Raw genomic sequence first — 23,176 nt, 5'->3', positions numbered from 1 at the left:
ACACACACACACACATACAGGTAAAGACACATACACACACAGACAGACACACACACACACACACACAAACACACACACACAGGTAAAGACGGACAGACAGACAGACAGACAGACAGACAAACAGACACACACACAGACAGACAGACACACACACACATACAGGTAAAGACACACAGACAGACAGACAGACAGACAGACAGACAGACAGACACACACAGACACACAGAGGGAGAGAGAAAGAGAAAGGAGGAAAGATAGGCAACAGTTACATTTCCACCATCCATCTATGACTCCCTGAGCTCTGTAATAAGATGGGTGTTTATGCACCTCTGTCTGCCTCAGTGCAGCCACAGAAACCTGCTCTTGTCATTCATTCACTGGCCTGGTGTGGTAACCTAATGCTGCTGTACAGCTGCAGATCTCATTGGGGTTACTAGGTCCAGGCTAAAGGCTAAGGCTTGGGCTAGCGAGTGCAGGATGGGTTACATGAGTTACATGGCAAATATCAGACAAACAAACATTTTAGAAATAGCTTATAATACATTATGGGTTAATAGACCAAACATAACAATATAACGGAATCTGGGAATTAGGGAATCTTGGAGTCTAGGAAGAGGGTTTGGCAAACAGAGAGCTGGCACAGGGAGACGGCACTGCAGCTGTCCTTGTTACTAAGGAGAAATGCATAGTACACACACGCATGCACACACACTCTCACACACACTCATCTGCTGTGGATCAACATTATAGAGAAGGTATTCCTTGGCCAGGAAACCATGTTGTGTTAGTCTTAGTGGGGCTATTGCTCTTTCACTTAGCATTCTTTGAGTTTAGCCACACTTTTAGCGCATTCCCCAAAAACAGAGATTTCCCTAGTTTACGCTACATCTGTAACACAGCATCCTAACTGCCCGTTGAGGTGAAAAACAGATCTCTCCCACTATTATTAGTTTCTGTGTTCTAATCAGCCGCGTCCTTCAAAAGGCTCTGTGTGCATCTAGGCTGTCAAGCATGTTAACAAATTTATTTTAATAATTGATTATATTTATAATGTATTACTTTCAGAGGTGTGTGCCGTGTGGTTCCATCCACTGTGGTGTTGTCTTACTGTGCCATCTGTTGGATCATATCAGGACAGCCCTTGTAGCTCGCAGCACGTTGCTACACACAGCATACTAGAATGCGGTGTAAGATAGTTAACCGCGATTGCCCGGTCAAATCCATCAGACGTTTAATTGATTCCCAGGAAATTTCTCTGCAGACTTGGGAGTCTTGTCACTATTATGTATTGCTACTGTTCTTGTCACTTCAGCACTGCCTAACATGCATTACATAAATCCGTCGAAATGACTTCCATGAATTCAATTATTTTTAAATAATTATTAGTTTTACTAGGCTGCGTGGTAAAATCAGTGTATAACATCAATTTCCCCCTAACTTAGCATCATAGATGACACAGTATAATGGTTATTGACTCACAACATAAAGTCTGCTCGATGTGACTGAAGTCACATGAAACTCACTATTTAGCAACAACTTCTCCCATCTTGGAATATGTTTACATAATCATTAAGGTCTCAGGGTAGGCGTGGCAAATATAAACTAGCAAAAGGCACACAATAAACAATACAATATACATATACATTACTGTCTCTGTAGAAATCCTGGTATATATACATTGTCTTACGACAGGTAGCATCATTCCTACACGACACTTGACAAACCTGTCTTATAGGACGTGGAACCAATCTTCAGATCTTCAGATTAGAAAGCGTCCGTGATAAAATAGATCCTAATTTGTAAGATTCCTTTGTTTTCTATGGGACTGCTACTTATGTTTCAAAACCATGAAAACTCTATATACATCATTAGTTACTGTTGTTTGAAGTCACTTTTAGAATAATATATATGCACTGTTAAGTTTGCACAGCTTTGCGTAAAGCACTGGGTTCGTTTCATGTGAAATGTGAGTTGCTCAGCTGCCTGCCTCACTGAAAAATCTATGCTAGTTTTCATGTACATTTCGTGTATATTACTAAATAACGACTACACCTTCAGCCACCAAAGTCCTTTGCTAGTTGTAAGGTCCTGAATTAACAAATTCGCTGGAGAAAAACATGAAAATAAATGACAGATTTATTGTTTCAGTTAGTAGTCTACACATTGTAACCAAGGTAACAATATGACAGAACATTTTAGCTGAGCTACTTTTGATCTGTCTCATGACCATCTGCGGAAATATAGTGTCGTCACACCAGAAAATCAATCTGCCGCCCATTATTCTCAGTGGCATTACAACCTACTTTACAAACTATCCAAAGTTAAATCCGTTGGCTTTTATAGTAACTGGCTACTTGTAGAGGTACTTATATGCCCTGTTTTGTATACACAAAAGTATAATGAGCACCCGTTCACCTTAGTTATGATGTGAAGGCTACTCGTAACTGAGGCTGAAAAGTTTGTCTGTCCCATAATTGCTCGCGAGTTATCAGACAGATCAATCCTAGAACACAATATATACTTAATCCCCCACCTCCCACTCCCAACCTGGCCTTCATCAAACCAGAACACAGCCTTATCAACTCATAACATCTGGTTGGAAAATAATAACATTATTAAAGGGGACTTCAACTGGATTTATGCTTAATCTAGATAAACAGATATCACATTTTCTAAAGCTTTTAATGGAATTGCTTATGAAATGTAAACACTACTGAGTGAGGTGGGGGGGTCAGATGTGTGTTTGTGTGTGTGTATTTGTGTGCAATCATCATACAGATGATTGCTAAGTCATTCTATTTATTGTACACAATTCAGTCTGGTACACACTCACTCCTTGATTTGTCCACTGGTGATGTGTATTGTGTATTGTGTGCATTTTTACCACTTGAACTGCTGTATTGACCTGCAAATGGAACCACTTCATCATGTCTGACCTTCAGAAAATCAGAATGAGAGGCTCTTTAGCGATATCTCCCACATGCCTAGAAATAGACTAAACAGAAGTGATATGCATACTTCTCTGGGACACAGAGAGTGTTTATACTAAATCCCTACTGTTCTCAGAACATTACATAAAGCAGGCCTGTTCTGAGATGTGGCGTAACATCAGACTCTTTAAGCACACTCACGCACGCACGCATGCATGCACACACACACACACACACACACACACACACACACACACACACACACACACACACACACACACACACACACACACACACACACACACACACACTATCACACACACACACACACACACACACACACAAGAGGAGGTAGTGTTTCCTAGGGTGATCTATTTGTGTCTGTTTGTGGAGAGGAAAATGCACTTGTGGAGTTCTTCTATGGTTGGAATGGTTGTCCTCTGAAAGGCCATCAGGGCAGGCTGGTGAAAGCAGAAATAGGAGGCCAGGCTCATTGTAATGCATGAAATGGAATGAGGAATGGTGTGTTTGATACAATTACTCATTCCATTCCATGCATTACAATGAGGCCATCCTCCGATTTCTACCTCCACCAGCCTCCACTGATGGCCACTGTGTCACAGTCGGATAACAAACCCATGTACACAGAGATGTGACCTCAGCTCCAATGATAGAGCTCTCAATCCCATAAATGAATCATGTCAAATGCTACACATGTCTGTTATTTTAAGAATATAGGGTCTCAGAAATCAGATAATCTTGCACACAATATTCTGTACACCTGTACATTGCTGTAATTGTTTCCCTAACTTAGATCTTGTATATTAAACTGCAAAAATTCTTCTTAGATTCATGATCCTTTTTATTTGTTGAGATGTTGATGTTGATGACGGTTAAAATGTAAACAGCTTCAGATTAGATTAATGTTATGTCTGACTTCAGATTAAATTAATGTACTTCTGACTTCACATCTGTACAATACATACAGTAAGTCTCTGTGGTCAGCTTGTTGTACTGTATTATAGTCAAATAAAATCAAACTTTATTTATAAAGCAGATTGCATACGTGGAGGCAACACAATGCGCTTCACAGAAAATAATCAATAAATAAAGGCAGAAAAGACAATACAATTAAAAAGACAATGAGACAAAACATTAGAGGACACAAATCTAGCGGCCATGGAGGTTTAAAGAGTAAAAGCATGTGAGGACGGTAGAGACTAATGCATGGTAAACTAAAACCTCAAATGTAATAAAAGGAACAAGCTAAAATAACTGAGTGACCAAAGGACTAAAAACCAGGAAGACTCAAGCTGCGACTATGAATGTCTGCTACACTAGCATATATAGACTCATGCATCAAAGCAACTGGGATGCACAGTACTATTGTAAGTAAGCTGCTTTTAATAGAGGGAATTGAATACCAGATGTAGCACATAGCTTCAACTAAAATAAAGGGCTTCTGAACATGAAACCTTTTTTAAGAATAGCACATTAACCCAGTTGAGTTTTAGGCAGACCCCAGGTTGAGGCAGACCCCAGGTTGAGGCACAGCCCAGGGTGAGGCAGACCCCAGGTTGAGGCAGACCCCAGGTTGAGGCACAGCCCAGGTTGAGGCAGACCCCAGGTTGAGGCAGACCCCAGGTTGAGGCACAGCCCAGGTTGAGGCGCAGGCCAGGGTGAGGCAGACCCCAGATTGAGGCAGACCCCAGGTTGAGGCACAGCCCAGGGTGAGGCAGACCCCAGGTTGAGGCAGACCCGAGGTTGAGGCACAGCCCAGGGTGAGGCAGACCCCAGGTTGAGGCAGACCCCAGGTTGAGGCACAGCCCAGGTTGAGGCAGACCCCAGGTTGAGGCAGACCCCAGGTTGAGGCAGACCCCAGGTTGAGGCACAGCCCAGGTTGAGGCGCAGCCCAGGGTGAGGCAGACCCCAGGTTGAGGCAGACCTCAGGTTGAGGCAGACCCCAGGTTGAGGCACAGCCCAGGTTGAGGCAGACCCCAGGTTGAGGCACAGCCCAGGTTGAGGCACAGCCCAGGTTGAGGCACAGCCCAGGGAGAGGCAGACCCCAGGTTGAGGCAGACCCCAGGTTGAGGCACAGCCCAGGTTGAGGCACAGCCCAGAGAGAGGCAGACCCCAGGTTGAGGCACAGCCCAGGTTGAGGCACAGCCCAGAGAGAGGCAGACCCCAGGTTGAGGCAGACCCCAGGTTGAGGCACAGCCCAGGGTGAGAGTGAGTGACGATGTGAGGCTCATAGAGGAAACCATGCCTAACGTGTCTACCATATCAGTCTACCATATCAGTCTACCATATCAGTCTACCATATCAGTTTACCATATCAGTTTACCATATCAGTCTACCATATCAGTCTACCATATCAGTTTACCATATCAGTTTACCATATCAGTTTACCATATCAGTCTACCATATCAGTCTACCATATCAGTTTACCATATCAGTTTACCATATCAGTCTACCATATCAGTCTACCATATCAGTTTACCATATCAGTTTACCATATCAGTTTACCATATCAGTCTACCATATCAGTCTACCATATCAGTTTACCATATCAGTCTACCATATCAGTTTACCGCACACTCACACACAACCAACTAGTTATCAACAACACTCACACACAACCAACTAGTTATCAACAACACTCACACACAACCAACTACAGTGGAACCTCGAGATACAAATTTAATCCGTTCCGAGACTTCCTTCGTAAGTCAAAACATTCGTCTCTCAAATTAAAAAAAAAAAAAAGGCTTCGTGTGCAGGCGGCTGCCAGTTCTCACGCACGGCTGCCACTTCTCGCGAAAAAAAAGGATTCGTATCTCAGAGCACAAATTCTACGAAATTTCAATTCGTAACTCAAAACATTCGTATATTGGGGCATTCGTATCACGAGGTTCCACTGTAGTTATCAACAACACTCACATACAACCAACTAGTTATCAACAACACTCACACACAACCAACTAGTTATCAACAACACTCACATACAACCAACTAGTTATCAACAACACTCACACACAACCAACTAGTTATCAACAACACTCACATACAACCAACTAGTTATCAACAACACTCACACACAACCAACTAGTTATCAACAACACTCACACACAACCAACTAGTTATCAACAAGTACAAATGTACTTATTTAAGTTGCTCTGTATAAGATAATCTGCTAAATGGCAAAAATGTAATGTAAATATAAGAACGGATATACAGTGCCAAGTTATGGGACAGTAAAACACAGAAATTACAGAAATTACAACACTTTTTATGCATAGTCCCCCTATTTCAGGATACCCAAAAGTGATGGGACAATTGGCTTGACAGGTGTTTCGGGTTCATCAGGTGTGTTCTGTCACATAATTTGTGCATGCATAAGTTAGAAAAGATAAGAAAGCTCTCAATGTCTAGTATTGATTCTAGGCTTTTGTTTGCCTTTGGTGTCTGCTATTGGGGTCTGTCAACGTGAGGACCAAAGAGATGTCAATGAAAGTCAGGGAAGCCATATGAAGCTGAACAATTATTCACTGTCCCATTACTTACACAGGGCACTGTATAGAGTATAATGGTACCACAGTAATAACAGTTAACACTGGAAATACCCATGTTGATACAGTGTCATAGTTATGTATAGTTTTCTACTATATACATGTACAACAAGTCGCTTTGATACATGTGTATAGTAGGAAACTATGCAAGCAAAGGGGAGAGCAAATGCAGTGCAAGTGACATGAATACTATCACCCATGACCTCTTGAACGTCACAGTGTAATGCCAGCTTCCTGCTTGTCACTATGTTGTATGAGGGTTGTGATGAATGTAGGTTGTCTAGCTACTAGCATGCGTAATTGTACACTTCACATCATAATGTGATTTTTCCTACAAGACGTAAATTACATATATTCAAGAGTTCCACCAATAAGTTAGAAATAGAATCAAAAGTCAAAAGTGGCTTGAATTTGAGATTACACAATTAAATCAACCATGATCATCTACAGTATATAAAAAATACATAGTAGCTGAAGAAATAGCAATCTATTCAGTGTTTAGATCTATTCAGTGTTTAGATCTATTCAGTGTTTAGATCTATTCAGTGTTTGTGTTTGCGTCTCGGATCTTAGTTCTTAATAAAGATACAACCATCATGCACTCTACGAGTAGATGTTGTGTTGTTTTTCTGCTCTGACTCAAAATGAGGTTTCCTGAAAACTAGGACATCCAGTTAGCAAAATGAGTCATGAGGTGTATCTTAATAACCTTTCCATTTGTTGCTGCGACTAAATTGTGATTTTATTGACCATAAATCAGAGAAATTGGCTGTATCCAGGAACTGTAATTTACATTACATTTACATTTACATTTTAGACATTTAGCAGACGCCTTTATCCAAAGCAACTTACATTTGTCTAAGTACGTGAATCATCTATACATCAGTCATCATAAGAAAATCAAATGTATGCTAGGACCAGAGGCCATGGGCAATCACAATGCTAGAAGAAGGAGGATTTTTTTTTTTTTTTTTTTTAATTCTTTTTATTAAAAAATATATATTTTTATTTTTATTTACAGTAGAGAAACTGTACAGGGGGGTAGTGGGAATAAAGAGGTCTTTAGGAGGGACAGTCAAGATGTAGCCTGAAGAGATGGACCTATCTCTGTAGTGACTACAGTCCTGACAGCAGTGGGAAGCTCGTTCCACCAGCGGGGCGCCAGGACAGTGAAAAACCGTGACCAAATAGCACAACTGCTGCATACACGTAGAGGAGGCGGTGCCAGGTGGAACAGCGGAGTGATCGGGCAGGGGTTTGGGGGCTGACTATTGCTTGCAAGTAGGGAGGGGCTGTTCCCTTTGCCGCCCGGTAGACGAGCACCAGGAACTTGAATCTGATGCGAGCTGCTATCGGGAGCCAGTGAAGGGTGCGAAGGAGGGGGGTGACATGGGAGAATGTGGGGAGATTGAATACCAGATGGGCAGCAGCATTCTGGATGAGCTGCAGAGGTCTGATGGCGGAGGTGGGGAGCCCGGCCAAGAGTGTGTTGTAGTCAAATCGCGAGATTACAAGTGTCTGGACCAAGAGTTGTGCTGCTTCTCTGGTGAGGAATGGACGTATCCTTCTGATGTTATAGAGGAAGAATCTACAGGAGCATGCTGTTGCTGTGTTGTTCGCTGTGCAGGATAAGTGGTTGTCAAGGATCACCCCAAGATTCTTGGCTGTCTGGGAGGAGGTCACAGTAGTTCTCTACTGTGATAGATAAGTTGGAGAGAGCAGGCTTTCCCAGGGAGGAAAAGCAGCTCAGTCTTGTTAAGGTTGAGCTTGAGGTAGTGGGCTGACATCCAAGCAGAAATGTATGCAAGACACGCAGAGACATGTGTTGCCACCTGTGAGTTATAGGGGGGGAAAGAGAGAAAGAGTTGAGTGTCATCTGCGTAGCAGTGGTAGAAGAAACTATGTGAGGAAAGTACAGAGCCAAGAGATTTGGTATAGAGGGAGAACAGTAAGGATCCTAGGACGGAGCCCTGGGGGACCCCAGTGGTGAGGGCTCGTGGAGAGGATCACTATCCTCTCCGTCTCCTGGTAAGAGCGATTGGCCAGGTAGGATGCAAACCAGGAGAGTGCAGAGCCAAAGATGCCCAGTTCTGAGAGGGTGGAGAGAAGATGGGTTACTGTGTCGAATGCGGCACACAGGTCCAGAAGAATGAGAACAGAGGAGAGGGAGGAATCTCGAGCAGAGTGGAGGGCAGCAAGGAGGGCAGTCTCAGTAGAGTGCCCAGCCTTAAAGCCGGATTGGTGAGGGTCAAAGAGGTTGTTCTGAAGGAGATAGTGAGACAGTTGGTTAGAGACAGCACGTTCAAGGGTTTTAGATAAGAAGGTGAGAAGGTATACTGGTCTGTAGTTCCTACCTAGCAACAATACTTTGATTGGCTACAAAAGCAAGCATCATAATCTATGCATTTTTGGTGAATAAAGTCACTCTTGGCACTCTAGAATGTTGACAATTGGGGTCACTTTATTCACCCTCTGCACTAAATGAGGTAAATGCATATCTTAATATACTATATTATTTTTGCTATGCCGTATATACACTCACCGGCCACTTTATTAGGTACACCTGTTCAACTGCTCGTTAACGCAAATATCTAATCAGCCAATCACATGGCAGCAACTCAATGCATTTAGGCATGTAGACATGCTGAAGTTCAAACCGAGCATCAGAATGGGGAAGAAATGTGATTTAAGTAACTTTGAACGTGGCATGGTTGTTGGTGCCAGACGGGCTGGTCTGAGTATTTCAGAAACTGCTGATCTCCTGGGATTTTCACGCACAACTATCTCTAGGGTTTACAGACAATGGTCCGAAAAAGAGAAAATATCCAGTGAGCAGCAGTTCTGTGGGCGAAAATGCCTTGTTGATGCCAGAGGTCAGAGGAGAATGGCCAGACTGGTTCAAGATAATAGAAAGGCAACAGTAACTCAAATAACCACTCGTTACAACCAAGGTATGCAGAAGACCATCTCTGAACGCACAACACGTCTTGAAGCAGATGGGCTACAGCAGCAGAAGACCACACTGGGTGCCACTCCTGTCAGCTAAGAACAGGAAACTGAGGCTACAATTTGCATGGGCTCACCAAAATTGGACAATAGAAGATTGGAAAAACTTTGCCTGGTCTGATGAGTCTCGATTTCTGCTGCGACATTCAGATGGTAGGTTCCATCCTGCCTTGTATCAACGGTTTAGGCTGGTGGTGGTGGTGTAATGGTGTGGGGGATATTTTCTTGGCACACTTTGGGCCCCTTAGTACCAATTGAGCATTGTGTAAACGCCACAGCCTACCTGAGTATTGTTGCTGACCATGTCCATCCCTTTATGACCACAGTGTACCCATCTTCTGATGGCTACTTCCAGCAGTATAACGCACCATGTCACAAAGCTCAAATCATCTCAAACTGGTTTCTTGAACATGACAATGAGTTCACTGTACTCCAATGGCCTCCACAGTCACCAGATCTCAATCCAATAGAGCACCTTTGGGATGTGGTGGAACGGGAGATTCGCATCATGGATGTGCAGCCGACAAATCTGCAGCAACTGCGTGATGCTATCATGTCAATATGGACCAAAATCTCTGAGGAATGTTTCCAGCACCTTGTTGAATATATGCCACAAAGAATTAAGGCAGTTCTGAAGGCAAAAGGGGGTCCAACCTGGTACTAGCAAGGTGTACCTAATAAAGTGGCCGGTGAGTGTATGCAGATTCTATGTTACTATGAGTATTTCTAAAGGTGAGGGAACTCTGTTCTGTATGATCTTGAATGATCTTAAGTAAGTAAATAAGCCTCGTGCAAAGGCTGCTGTATGATCTTGTAAAATGCTACTAGATTCCATTCAATACCAATGAATTGATTTGAAATACACTTGGTGGAATCCCTCTACGTTATTTCTGGGCCTGTGTGTATATTTGAAGGCTGGATGTATGTTCACTATAATTGGTCCCTGACATGCCAACCTTGTCTAGCAGTGAACTTGACGTGCCCAAACAGATCAGCCCTGCAGCACATTTCTCTGGTTCTGTTGGTTCAACTGCACATGTTTGATCCTATTATTCTCTTTTGCAATCCTTTTTCCATTGAATATAAGTGTATTATAAGTAAGTGTATTTCATAAAGCAGGCAGAAAAGCACACCACATACTGTGGACATGTAAATAAAAACCCCTTCAAACTGTGTGTTACACAATGCTAGAATACAATAGTGACTCCCATATAACCACATGATAGTGGAAGGGCATCAGCACAGTACCAGAGAAACCAACCACATGATTAATGGGTCTACTGTTACTAAAGAACTATCATGGAAAGTGCAGGAAATATCTCCCTGTCCTGTCTTTAGGGTGGATCAACTTGATCTATGCTTTGATCTTTCAGTCGTCAGGCTTAAACCACATCCAGATTCTTGTGTTTCCTTGTATCAATCGCCAGACTGCTAGCTAAAACCACATTATACTGTAGTCATTAGAGGTTGTATTAGAAGTGCCAGGGCTAATGAGCTAACCAAACAAAAGCACTGAGAGACTCAACTCCAAAAGTGTCTTTGTGGCGTATCTGTGAATCGATATTTTTCTAAATCTGGGCCAAGATAAATACAGATCATGTAGAGAGAGGGGAGAGAGTGTTTCTCTTTGTATGTGTGTGTGTGTGTGTGCGTGTGTGTGTGTGTGTGTGTGTGTGTGTGTGTGTTTGTGTGTGTTTGTGTGTGTGTATGTGTGCACACCATACTACACCATAACACAACGCACGCACGCACGCACGCACGCACGCACGCACTGATCCACCAGAGGGTTGGTTTGGTGTTCTTGTGTTCCTCTGGGTGATCTCCTGTGGGATGAGTAGAGGCGGAAAGAGGCCTGGGCTCCCCCACAGTTCCTTTGTTTACACTGATGGTTTCCAGATGCTAGCGAGCGATCAGAGTGCTACGGAACGCCATGGAGCAGTCCATCAGTCCCAGGCCTGAACCAGCAACCAAGAATCAGGCCATCGCTATCAGGAATACTCAGAAAACACAGTTTTGCTTTGTAATAACCCCAAGAATATGATCCCAGGACCAAGAAGTGTGTTTCAGAAAATTATTTATAAAAGACTAGTTTGCATATGGAGTTTTTCCACATAAAAAAATGGGTCATAAATGTTCAGGACAATTGATCATGGCCACATGATTATTGAGGAACACCCATTTATTAGCCTTATGTAATTGTTTGTAGAATAGAGATGGATTGATTATGTTAACTTCAAATGGATATGTTTATGTTATCCATTGAACTGATTTCATCTTTCTTTGTAAGCTTTTCTGGTCTCAAGCTTAATATTGCCAACATCTTTGATTGGAAGGCACATTGGAAAGAGATTTTTTGTTCTGTAATTCTCCTAGCTTGTTCCTCAGTGAGGGTCTGAGTGTATTATCTCTGGGGGTCTCTCTGCTCTCCCAGCCAGTCCCCATTCAGGGGGGATTGTCTTTAAAACACAGAGCGCAATTGTATCTGAGAGAGGGTAGATTTATCATTTTAACAGCACACCTGTTCCTCCTGTCACTTTCAGCCATGGCTACTTTTCTTTACTGGCATTATAAAGAGACAGCTGCACCCGCAAAAAGACCGGGAGAGAGGGAGAAAGAGGGAGAGAGAAAGAAGGGAGAGAAAAGGAGAGAAAAACAAGAGAGAGTGAGAGAGAGACCAAGGAAACAGTGGCCTCATTTAGCTGGCAGTGCATGGTGGGATTGATAAATAACCCCCAGAATGCACCTGGCTGAGGCTCTGGCACAGGATTGGGCTGAATAGCAGAGCAACGGAAACACAGCCAATAAAGAGGAATTGGTTTTGTGGCCACAGTGACACAGCTGAGAGGGGAGTGACAGTGTCATTCTTGTGTGTGAGTCTGAAGTAAAGGCCATCTGCAGGCACTGCCTTGGCCCCGGGTCCTGACTGACTGCCTCTCTCCAGAAATGCCAGACAGAGCTCCACTTGATTGCTCTGTGTCTGTGTTGTGATGCACAATGTAGTATGGATATAATTACATTATATATAGGAATATAAGTTCAAAAGCTACATAGAGACTACGCTGACAAATGTGTGTGAAGTGAGATGTACTGAAGCAATGAAACACAGCAAACATCACAACATCACAACATCTGTTATCTGTTTAAGACTGAACATAATCCATGGTATCGCTCTCAGGTTTGTGACAAGAACCAGGTTACATTGACCTGGTTGTGCTTCAGATGTCTCACTGTACAACATCCGACCAGCTTTAAACCACAGGGATGGGAATGTGAACAGATCATGCCATAATACACACCATCCCATACAGTATCAATCCTGTGTCTGGATACTGTAGATGAGGGCATTTTTTTAGTCATGTGCCAGTACTTCATTTTTGAGGTTTTCATCTGTAATCAAATTCAACAGACTATTTTCATTGTATACAGTCTGAATTAACGAGTACACTGTCTGAGATTTTCCTCTATTGTGTGAATGGGATGCTGGTTTCATTTCTTTGCATTCTTTGAAACCACCTTTTCTAATGTTCCGGTGTTGAGGTTGGACAGAGGAAACTGCAAACATTCTGAGGCCTCTTTTTCTCAGCTTGAGCTTATTTAGCTCAACAGTTATGTTTCCCGGCAGAAACACGATTTCCAGATTGAGACCGGCAAAGTGGTTTCATGCAATTACTACCGACCATCTTTAAAAACATTTTTTCTTCCTGACAGATCCCCTTGTCTTGGGACATGGGACAGAGAAACCACTGAAAGGCCTGTAAGATTTGCATAGAAATTTGCAAATTCAGCCTAACCTTCATTTCATGACTGGCTTTGTTAAAGTTTAGTTACATTGATCCAGAGTGAATGCACATCCATAGGTAGGAGTTAGCCCTCATCACTGGTACAATGTTAGATACTCTCTTATCTCCATTATTAACAACATCAGATATTCTCTTAATGTTATTGGTCACCTACATGGCATACAGCCGTAAGTGATATAGTGAAATGCTTTTGATAATCTAGCTCCTTGTTCAACAACAATCAAACACATCTACAATAAAGTACTATATAATAATAACAAAACATCATGATCAAAGTTAGGGTATCTGATTAGAATATGTGTTTAGAGGGGTGGCTTTGGAGGTTTGGGTTTATGGTCATGGTTTGAACACAGGTCTCCTACGTGGAAGACACAAGTGTCTACCATTAGGCCAAGAGGACATCCTCACAGTCTGAGGGCAACATGCAGGGCTCCCTCATCACGAGAGTGTGATTTCAAATCACCTCCGCTACACTGGCAGTAATATAAGATCACCTTGAGGATCCAGTTTGCTTTCTCTAGTGGTCAGTAATGGGCAAAATTCCTCTCCTCTGTAAGGACATGCACTATGAAGCATAGTCCTCTATGCTTCATAGTGCATGTCCTTACAGAGGAGAGGACCCAGTGCCTCATCCTCAACCTCCTGGTATAAACAACTCATCAGCCTCAAATCATGTTCTCACATGTCTTTTGGAGGTCTAGAGAATTTTAGATTAGCCATTCAGGCTTGGATTGAACTGGACAAGTGATCGGAGAATGTGACACACACATGCAATTTCATTGGATGTTACATTCCATTAACCTTCCCCACGTGCCTGTAGAATGGTTGCTTGCTGTTATGTGCGTTGTCTTTTCCGACCGGGTAGGACTGCAACATTGAAGAAAATGGAAGAAGTCCCGAAGGTCCGCCCAAGGAAGGTATTTGATTGGTTTAACGTGTCACTTATTTTAAATGGGTAGCTACTTTCTTCAAAGAATTTCCGCAAAGCCTGCTCTCAAGCAGGTTAGCCTCAAAGTAAAAGAGTCACCTAGATTGTGTCGCCAGAAAAAGGAACACCTCAAAGTGGCTCGATAAAATCTCTAGCTGTGTGAACCAAGGGTTAGGAGTCCCACCAGCCTTTCAGGTGGATGTAGAAACTGTATGATGTGCTCTGACATTCTCCCAGAACCCCAGATACTATCTTCTCTTCTGTATCTCTATGTTATATTGAGTGGTTTTCTAATCTAATTACAGACAGTGTTTATGCCACTCAAACCTGTGTTTCTGCCCCAAGTTCTTCACATTCCTTTTTATTATGTCGAGTCCAATGTGTTGCAATTGCGGCCACAGCTAAAGTTGTTGGTGGGGGACTATTTTATCATTCCTCTCTCTCTCTCTCTCTCTCTCTCTCTCTGTCAACTGCTATGGCTTAATTCAAAGCAGAGCAGCAATTTTACGAACGAAATCTCAGTGTTTCTCTCTTGTTTGGCCCCTATGGAGGCCATCTGCTTTTGATTTCCTCCCCCTCTCCTCTGTCTCCCTCCCCTCTCTGCAGTCCGGGAGGGCTTGATTGGAGGGTCCCTCCCCAGCTGGCCCTGATGACTGTAGGCCTGTGGCATTTGCTAAGTTTTGAGGGGCGTGTGTGTGTGTGTAAGGTGGGCCTGGTGGTAGATTTGCAGGCCGCCTTCTCTATCCTCAGGGAGCACAACTAGAGAGAGAGGAAGTGAGTGTTTTACATCTAGTCTCTCTCTCTCTCTCTCTCTCTCTCTCTCTCTCTCTCTTTCTCTCGGACAGGAGGGCATGGAGAATTTCATGTGTGTTCTGTTCTGATCATGTGTGTGTGTGTGTGTGTGTGTGTGTGTGTGTGTGGCCGCGTGGGCACGTGCGCGCGTATGTGTGTGTGTCTGTGTGTGATGAGCCATGACTGCTGTGCTATGGTTCATAGGATGTGGTTGACCGGTCGTGGTGATGTTGTGAAACTCTCTCCTCAGAGGACGCAGTCTGATCCCTCTAAACACACTGACCCTTATCTCAGCACACAAGGGTCTGGCCTAGGAACATAAACAAACATTGACTCTGTACACCCCGGCACTGAAGATGTGAAACAGCAAACACAAAGGCATCTTCCAGCGCGGACATTATCAATAGCCTGTCTATTTCAAACCTTTGTTTTCACTCAACAGGCACCCAAAAAGGCCTTAATGGGTTAGATATGTCCATTTGGCTCTCATATAGGGCTGAGAGTGGATGGTTGTATTTGCAGAGCATTGGACACCAATGAGTGAACCACCAATGTCAATATGCACCCCACGCACAAGAACACACACGCGCACACAAGAACGAACGAACGAACGCATGCACGCACGCACGCACGCACGCACGCACGCACGCACGCACGCACGCACACAAGAACACACACACACACCCTGGGAGGGCAGCATGTAGGTCACACCCTTGTCAGCTGATCTTGCAGTTGATCGTCGCAAGGCTACAATTGTAAGGCTGCAGCCAGGATACATACACACACACAGACATACAGACAAACACACATACACACACACACACACACACACACACACAGAGAGACATACAGACACACAAACACACATGCACACACACACAGACACAGACAGACAGACACACACACACAATGTGTATGATTACTACCATGGTTGGTTAGTTTCTTGCAGTCATTTGCATTAACTCCATCATAGATGGCACAAATGTCTGTTGAACCATTCATGGAAACCAAATTGTCTGTTGAACCATTAATGGAAACTAGGACAAATGTATGTATTTGTATGTGTCATGCAAAGTACTTCACGCCAAAATAAATGTTGTCCTCCTGACGCTGTTCTCCAGATCACGAGAATCAAGCAGTTTCCAAACATTTTTGTACTCTGTGATACCATCATGGAAACAGCAACAAAGCTTTCTTCTTTCCTCAGAAGACCTCTACATGAGGATCAGAGAATATTGTGGGCCTATAGATGCTTGTGGCATGTTGCTCAGCTGGTCCTAAACAGGCACAACAACAGAAATGGTTTTGTCAAGTCATTCCAAAGTGTGTTTATGTGTTCAAGTGACCAGAGGAATGTGCAGGACAACAATGAGACTAGACCTCTCCTCCTCTTTCTGAGTTTAAGACCTCTGTGACAGACTGAGACGTGTGTGTGTGTGTGTGTGTATGTGTGTGTGTGTGTGTGTGTGTGTGTGTGTGTGTGTGTCTGTTAGGCAGACATCAACGCCATGTCATTCACCCAAAACATGACTGTTGTTTCATTACCGTGACAAACATGTGTCTTGCTCCAACGTGATTCTGCACTCCATGCCTTCATGCTCTTGTCTCCCTCCTGCAGGCTGTATGTGATCTTGGCGTATCTTCATGTTGATCAGGGAGTATGCTGTGTGCTGTCTGACTGCTAGTGTTTGTGGTTGATCAGGAATCCATTCTGACCATGACCAGACCAGACCAGACCAGCCCAGGTCAGGTCGCTGTAAACAGAGTGTCATGTGCATCTTATGGCACAGAGCCAGTGCTAGTTAGCTCTTCGCATGGAGCACAGAGGAACCAATGATGTTCCAGAGATGGGGAGTGGCGTTTCTATGGTAGAGACAGATACAGTTACTGCTCTGTCTCTAGTGTTTTAAGGAGATTGACTCTGGGCAGAGTGATCAGATAGGGAGAGAATACATATAAAATCTATCCTAACCATTACAATGAATGAATATCATGAATATGTCTAACACTGTAGACTACCAGCAAACCATCAAGTTACACTTCACGCTTGACAAATTAAAACGACAGCCTGTACATAGTTGGTTACACATCCATGGCTAGATCATCTCTAGGACGCCTTCCATATAAAGCGTTACCATGTTATTGTCATTGTGATTGACTTGCGCTGCCGTCACCTAACCTCTTTGGTGCGTATGGACCAGAGCGCTACGGCCCAGGCGTTGTCACTGTTTCCAGAAGCCTGCCTGCCTGCTTGCCTGCGTGCTGTCACACTGGGAGAGATGCTGTGTTGACATTGGTTGAGTCATCATTGAAGCTCTGGACAACGCGGCCTATCACAGTTAGCCTTGGCTTGTCTGCTGTGACGCTAAGCTCAGGCGTACCTCTGGACAGGACCAGATGCTGGTGATTTCGGTTCACATTACTCACACGGGATGGATGAGGGGTTCACACCCCCCCCCCCCACTACTCTCTACCCCCACCTCCTCTCTCAAAACCTGGAGCCAGCTTCTCTCTCTGCTGTGTCTGAAAACATTCCCTCTGGCTGAGGGGGGAGACAGAACTGTGATAGGTTAGATTTCATCTGGATAAGCTAGGAGAGAGCAGAGAGCCCACTCTTTTGTTGTACTCTTTTGGAACGTTGCCCTCTATGAAAGTACCCCAACTGTAATGGATGCGTCGTTTTACATACTGTTGAGTCATAGAGTAGAATAGGATGCCAAAGTCTCCATGTGTCACAAAGTTGTTTGTGGAGATAATTAATATATCTTGTCTATTTCATGCACAGCTTATGAGGCTAAAGTAAGCATTAGATGATTAGTTGTCAGACAATTCACTAATCAGTCCTCTCCCATCCAAACCTCCCAACAATCACTGTGTTGATAATCAAACAGCTCTTAGACCCATCCAGATGACTTTTCTGTTTGTTTTATTTTAGTACAGTGTGATTTGCGGTGTAAATAATCCGTTGTGACGGGGTTTAGACAACGCCAGTGAAGTTCTCTAATTGGGTTTGTTTTGGCCGGACGGTGTAAGCTCTGTGATTTACCCCTGCAATGACATCAATCCTACGTTTGTTTGTGACACCCCTGGGGGAAAAATGAGACTACGCCTCTTCGCTGTTGTAGTGGCCTAGAAACTGCTGCCAGGCAGCATGAGCTCAGGGTCGAGGCCCCTCCTTAGAATACAGCCCTCCCATGAGTGCTTTTTTCATGGCTGACATGATTGCTTGTAATCATCTCCCACATTAGAGTTGAAGGAATATATAACACAGCTGTAATGACAGTGAACGCTCATGATACAACAGCACTGGACTTGACATATATCATGTGGTCTTTAAAGGGATAGTTCACCTAAATTACAAAATCACGTATTTGGTTCCTTACCCTGAAAGGAGTCTATGGACAAGACTTCAATCCACGCTTTTGTTGTTTATCTGGCCACTGTCGCTAACTACTAACGGTTGGCCTTTTTTGACCAAAAAACAATGGAAGTCAATGGTACCAAAATTAGCATGTTTTGAATGTCATGCCCAATTCTCTGAAAAAACTCAATGACTTGATTTAAATGACTTTGAGATGATTTTAGCATGAGAATTTAACCATGCTAATGTAGGTATAATTTACTTCCATTAGTTATTGTTTAGAAATGCTACAGCGGGGGTGCTTAGTGGCGTAGCACACTAATGCGCATACCACGTAGTCGCAGGGTTCCTGGTTCGATTCCGACTCTTGACCTATCTTGCATGTCATCCCTCCTCTCTCTCCCATCCTTCCTGTCAATCTCTACTGTCTCTATCCCAATAAAGCAGAAATGCCCTAAAAACACATTTAAAAAAAAAAAAAAGAAATGCTACAGCGCCCAGAAAACAGAACCAAATGTGGATTGAAGTCTGTCCTGGTCCATAGACTCCTTTAAGAAATCTAATATGGAATTTTGCTATTTTTTTGGGTGCACTACTTTGGGTGTTTCAGGTAATGCAAACGTTTCCAGGCATGTCCATGTTCCCTCTCTGCTGTATTAGAAAGCAACGTCTCACCTCATAGATTGTATCTAGTCTATGATATAACAGTAATGACTTGTCCATGGCCCACTCTACATTTCTACCTGCTGACCATATCTCCCTTGTATCCTCAGGCTCGGCCCAAAGGTGAGGGACTGACTCCGTACCAGGGGAAGAAGAGGTGCTTCGGAGAGTACAAATGTCCGAAGTGTAAGAGGAAGTGGATGAGTGGAAACTCCTGGGCCAACATGGGGCAAGAATGTATCAAGTGCCACATCAACGTCTACCCACACAAGCAGGTACTGTTCTAGAATCACTACTGACGTGGCCTGGGGTGGTCCATTGGTCCAGCACCATGGCCTGGGGTGGTCCGGTGGTCTAGCACCATGGCCTGGGGTGGTCCGGTGGTCTAGCACCATGGCCTGGGGTGGACCAGTCGTGGTCTAGCACCATGGCCTGGGGTGGTCCAGTGGTCTAGCACCACAGCCTACAGTGCACACATATGCCCATGTTGGCATGGGTTAGCCATGCCCTGCTGACATACTCTCTCCTCCTCTTCTCCTCCTTACTTCCTGTCTTCCTCCACCGTCTCTGTCCAATAAAACCGACTAAAAAAATATGACAGTGGGAATTCCCACTCTGAAAAATAACCTTTAAAAAAGAATCACTATTGACATCATTGGGCTAATATCCACGCCTCTCAGTAGAGCAGTTGGGTAGACTCACCAATATACCTTAAGGAAAATTGTGTGTTATATCATTGTACATGAATGTTAATACAGTGAGTATAGAGTGTAGACTCTATCGATGTTGTGCTCAGTTGTTTGTCTTTATCATGGAACATGTAAATAAGGTTTGAATTGACTGTAACCTCAACCTCAGTCAGGGATCTGGATGTCAATGTGTAGAAGGTGGAGGGATGTTCTGCATTTGTTTTATGGTGAAATAAGCAGCCAAGGTTAATTGGGGCCATATACAGAGAGTGCAATGTGGCTACATTAGTGGTCTCTGTGGCTGCTTACCATTTTGAGACTGATCCATCCATAAGGTTCAGATACTTCAAAGGCATTTCTGTCAATGGCAATAAAACAGCCTCAAATTAACTGCTTAACTAGCAAGACGTATAAATGTAAAAATATGTCACCCCCACTACTATTTTCATTGTTATGTTTTGAAATAATCTTAATTTAATAACCTTGAAAAAAGTATGTTGTAAAAGGGCAGTCCAGCCAACTGCAATTGCTGCAGTTGCACACTATCCCCAGGTAACAAAAGCCGCTACGTGATTTTATTTATTGTGAAAATCATCACAATGCAATACATAACTGCTTCATCTTATGACTACATTTATCTGGAAAAGAGAGCATGACTGGCTATGCATGGTGATATAATTCATGTATTCACTGAATATTCAGCATGAATGTAACTGCAGTAACAACTACTGCTAGACTTCTGCATATTAACCACCCAAAACAAAGTAGGCTAGCTACCATATTACCTCTAGCTCCATGTGAACAAAATACTTCATACCTAACTAACGTTTGCTAGATAGCAGCTGCACTTTGCAATGCTTCTCTCCTCAAATTGACTATTGACAAGCTATCAATTCCCATGAATCCTACTCTTGACGCAGACTCCTGCTGAAGCACTGATATATTTCCATTGTTTATTTTTTATTACACAGATAGCAAGTTTATGATTGTTGATAGGGGCCTGACTAATCCCTGGAGTGGAAACATTCCATGTCAACATTCCATTACGTTCATGCCTTCCAGTAACTAATTAAACTGACCCGGGATGTTAACCAATGATAAGTTGATAACATCACAATTTTATTTGTTAAATGGCTGCATGCTTCTTCTCAAAGCTGCTTGTTTACTTGTTTAACCTGGGTGGGGATTTTGAATGTATCTCTCATGTAGTTAACAAGTAGCTAGTGTATCAAAGTTGTGTTGATCCATCTGGAGTAAATCCTAGATTTTTTGTGACAGTCATGGGAGGGATTAGAAAACTGAGATCAACACGTTATTGGCAGACGTTAATGAGCAACGATGTGACGAAAGCTCGCACTCGGCTAAAGAAGTTGGACCGATTCAGACTCAGGACAGATCCTTGTACTTTCAGATAAAGCTCAAGGGAAACATCAATGATATTGTTTTTACATACTTTGGTTATGCAAATTTTACATTGACATTTTTGACATTTAGCACTTTTATCCAAGGCGAGTTACAACAAGTACATTTGTCTAAAGTAAGTGAATCATCTATCCATCAGTCATCATAACAAAAAAAATATATGCTAGGACCAGGGGCCATTGGCAGTCACAATGCTAGAAGAAGGAAGTATTACTTTATTTTTTATTTTTTAATTAACAGTAGAGGAACTGTACAGAGGGGCAGTGGGGGGTGAAGAGGTCTTTAGGAGGGACAGGCAAGATGTAGCCTTAAGAGATGGGTCTTCAGTCTATGGCGGAAGATAGGTGACGAGACTAGGTGACGAGACTCTGCAGTCATGACAGCAGTGGAAAGCTCATTCCACCACCAGGGCACCAAGACAGTGAAAAGCCGAACTGTGACCGAACAGTGCGACCGCTGCATCCTCATAGAGGCGGCAGTACCTTGTCATGTCATCTGCCTTGGTCCAAACGTGAATAGAATTTGATAAATCACAGTTTTCAGATGAGTTCAGACGAGAGTAAAGGTGTGAGATGGAATTCACTCTACTTCGCTTAAGCTTTTCATATTTATATTGCAACACATACTTCCAATTCCACCTCATGAAAGAGATTTGCTGGGGGCTCCACTTCTCTAACCTGTTCTCCACATCTTAACGGTCCCTCCTAAAGACCTCTTCACCCCCACTACACCCCGTACAAGTTTCTCTCCTATTAATAAAAAATTAATTTAAAAAATCCTTCTTCTGGCATTGTGACTCCCTATGGCCCTTGGTCTGAGCATTGATTACTTTATCTTATGATAACTGATGGCCAGATGATTCACTTACTTAAACAAATGTATTTGTTGTAAGTCGCTTTGGATAAAGGCGTCTGCTAAATGCCATAAATGTAAATGTAAAAATGTCACCACCAAACTTCTTTAGACTCAACAGAGGATAAGGACATCATGTCACATCCGCCGTGAAAGGGCAGCATTCATTGACATAAAAGACAAAGTAAGATTTACTGTACAATGCTTGAAAAATATGTCTCTAGTGGAACCAGCTGGTGGGAAAAGTATGCTCTTTTGTGTGTGTATGTATCTGTGTGTGTGTGTGTGTGTGTGTGTGTGTGTGTGTGTGTGTGTGTGTGTGTGTGTGCGTGTGCGTGTGCGTGTGTATTGTGGCTTACACTGGCAGGCAAATTCCATGCATTTGCAATGTCACCCACTTAACATATTTCCCCCCTGTCAGCGTTTGAGATGGACCGCTAACCCCCCACGTACTCTGAAATCAAAGAGTCCTCACTCACCCTGCTGAGCGTTTGCCTAACTCATGGAAATTAATTATACATTGTGTATTTCTTTATCCCTCACATCAGTATCTGATTCCCAACTTTGGCTTGAACTGTGACAGTTTTCATGTCCTGAACAGTTCCTGAGCTGTTGTGAGTTCTACCTTTACTCCACCATACAACGGCAAGTTTATTCTCAAATCTAGGAGTCATGCAAGACCTTCAATCTGTGTGTGTGATATATGACAATGAATCCTTGAAACTTTGTAACTTCATATATAGTAGCATATATTTTCTAAAAGTTAATAAATATTGCCACTGCCCTGGCGAGAGAGGGGCTGTTTCGGACACACACTCACCGCTTCACAGCATGCCTGTAGAGATCCGTGACACCAGGTTTACAAACAAAAGGATGCTTCTTCTTTCAAGCATTCAAAACAAAAGGAATGTTCTCTATGCGAAAATGGGCCTACACAATGAAAATGAAAATGCTTCTATTAGACTCTAATTCCTCTAATTGCTGTTTGCTGGTTGTGCAATGTGTGCCAAAAAACTATACCACTCCCCCGTCTAGCTAGGACTCCAGCCGAGCCAGGCCCGACTTCCTCCCTGTATTAAGTTTTCCTATCTCCATAGCCACAGTACTGGCCCGGGGCACAGGGGGGTAGCCATCTCTAATTGACTAATGAACTAATATTTCCAT

The 23,176-nt window shown here is 43.2% G+C and overlaps 1 protein-coding gene across 1 annotated transcript in view; it reads left to right on the top strand.

Moving 5' to 3' along the window:
- zcchc24 (zinc finger, CCHC domain containing 24) overlaps nucleotides 1-23,176 on the top strand; it is a gene marked incomplete at both ends in the record, with an annotated part of 48,837 nt that overhangs the window by 24,611 nt on the left and 1,050 nt on the right. The window contains one exon of the mRNA XM_083694494.1: nucleotides 19,160-19,324. Coding sequence (XP_083550620.1) covers nucleotides 19,160-19,324 — 165 coding nt within the window. The remainder of the gene's footprint in view (nucleotides 1-19,159; nucleotides 19,325-23,176) is intronic.

The sequence above is a fragment of the Argentina silus genome (genome assembly GCF_951799395.1).
Source record: "Argentina silus genome assembly, chromosome: X".
In the NCBI taxonomy this organism is placed as follows: Eukaryota; Metazoa; Chordata; class Actinopteri; order Argentiniformes; family Argentinidae; genus Argentina; species Argentina silus.
Note: the sequence above shows the minus strand (reverse complement) of the source record. Positions and strands in the feature narration are given on the sequence as shown.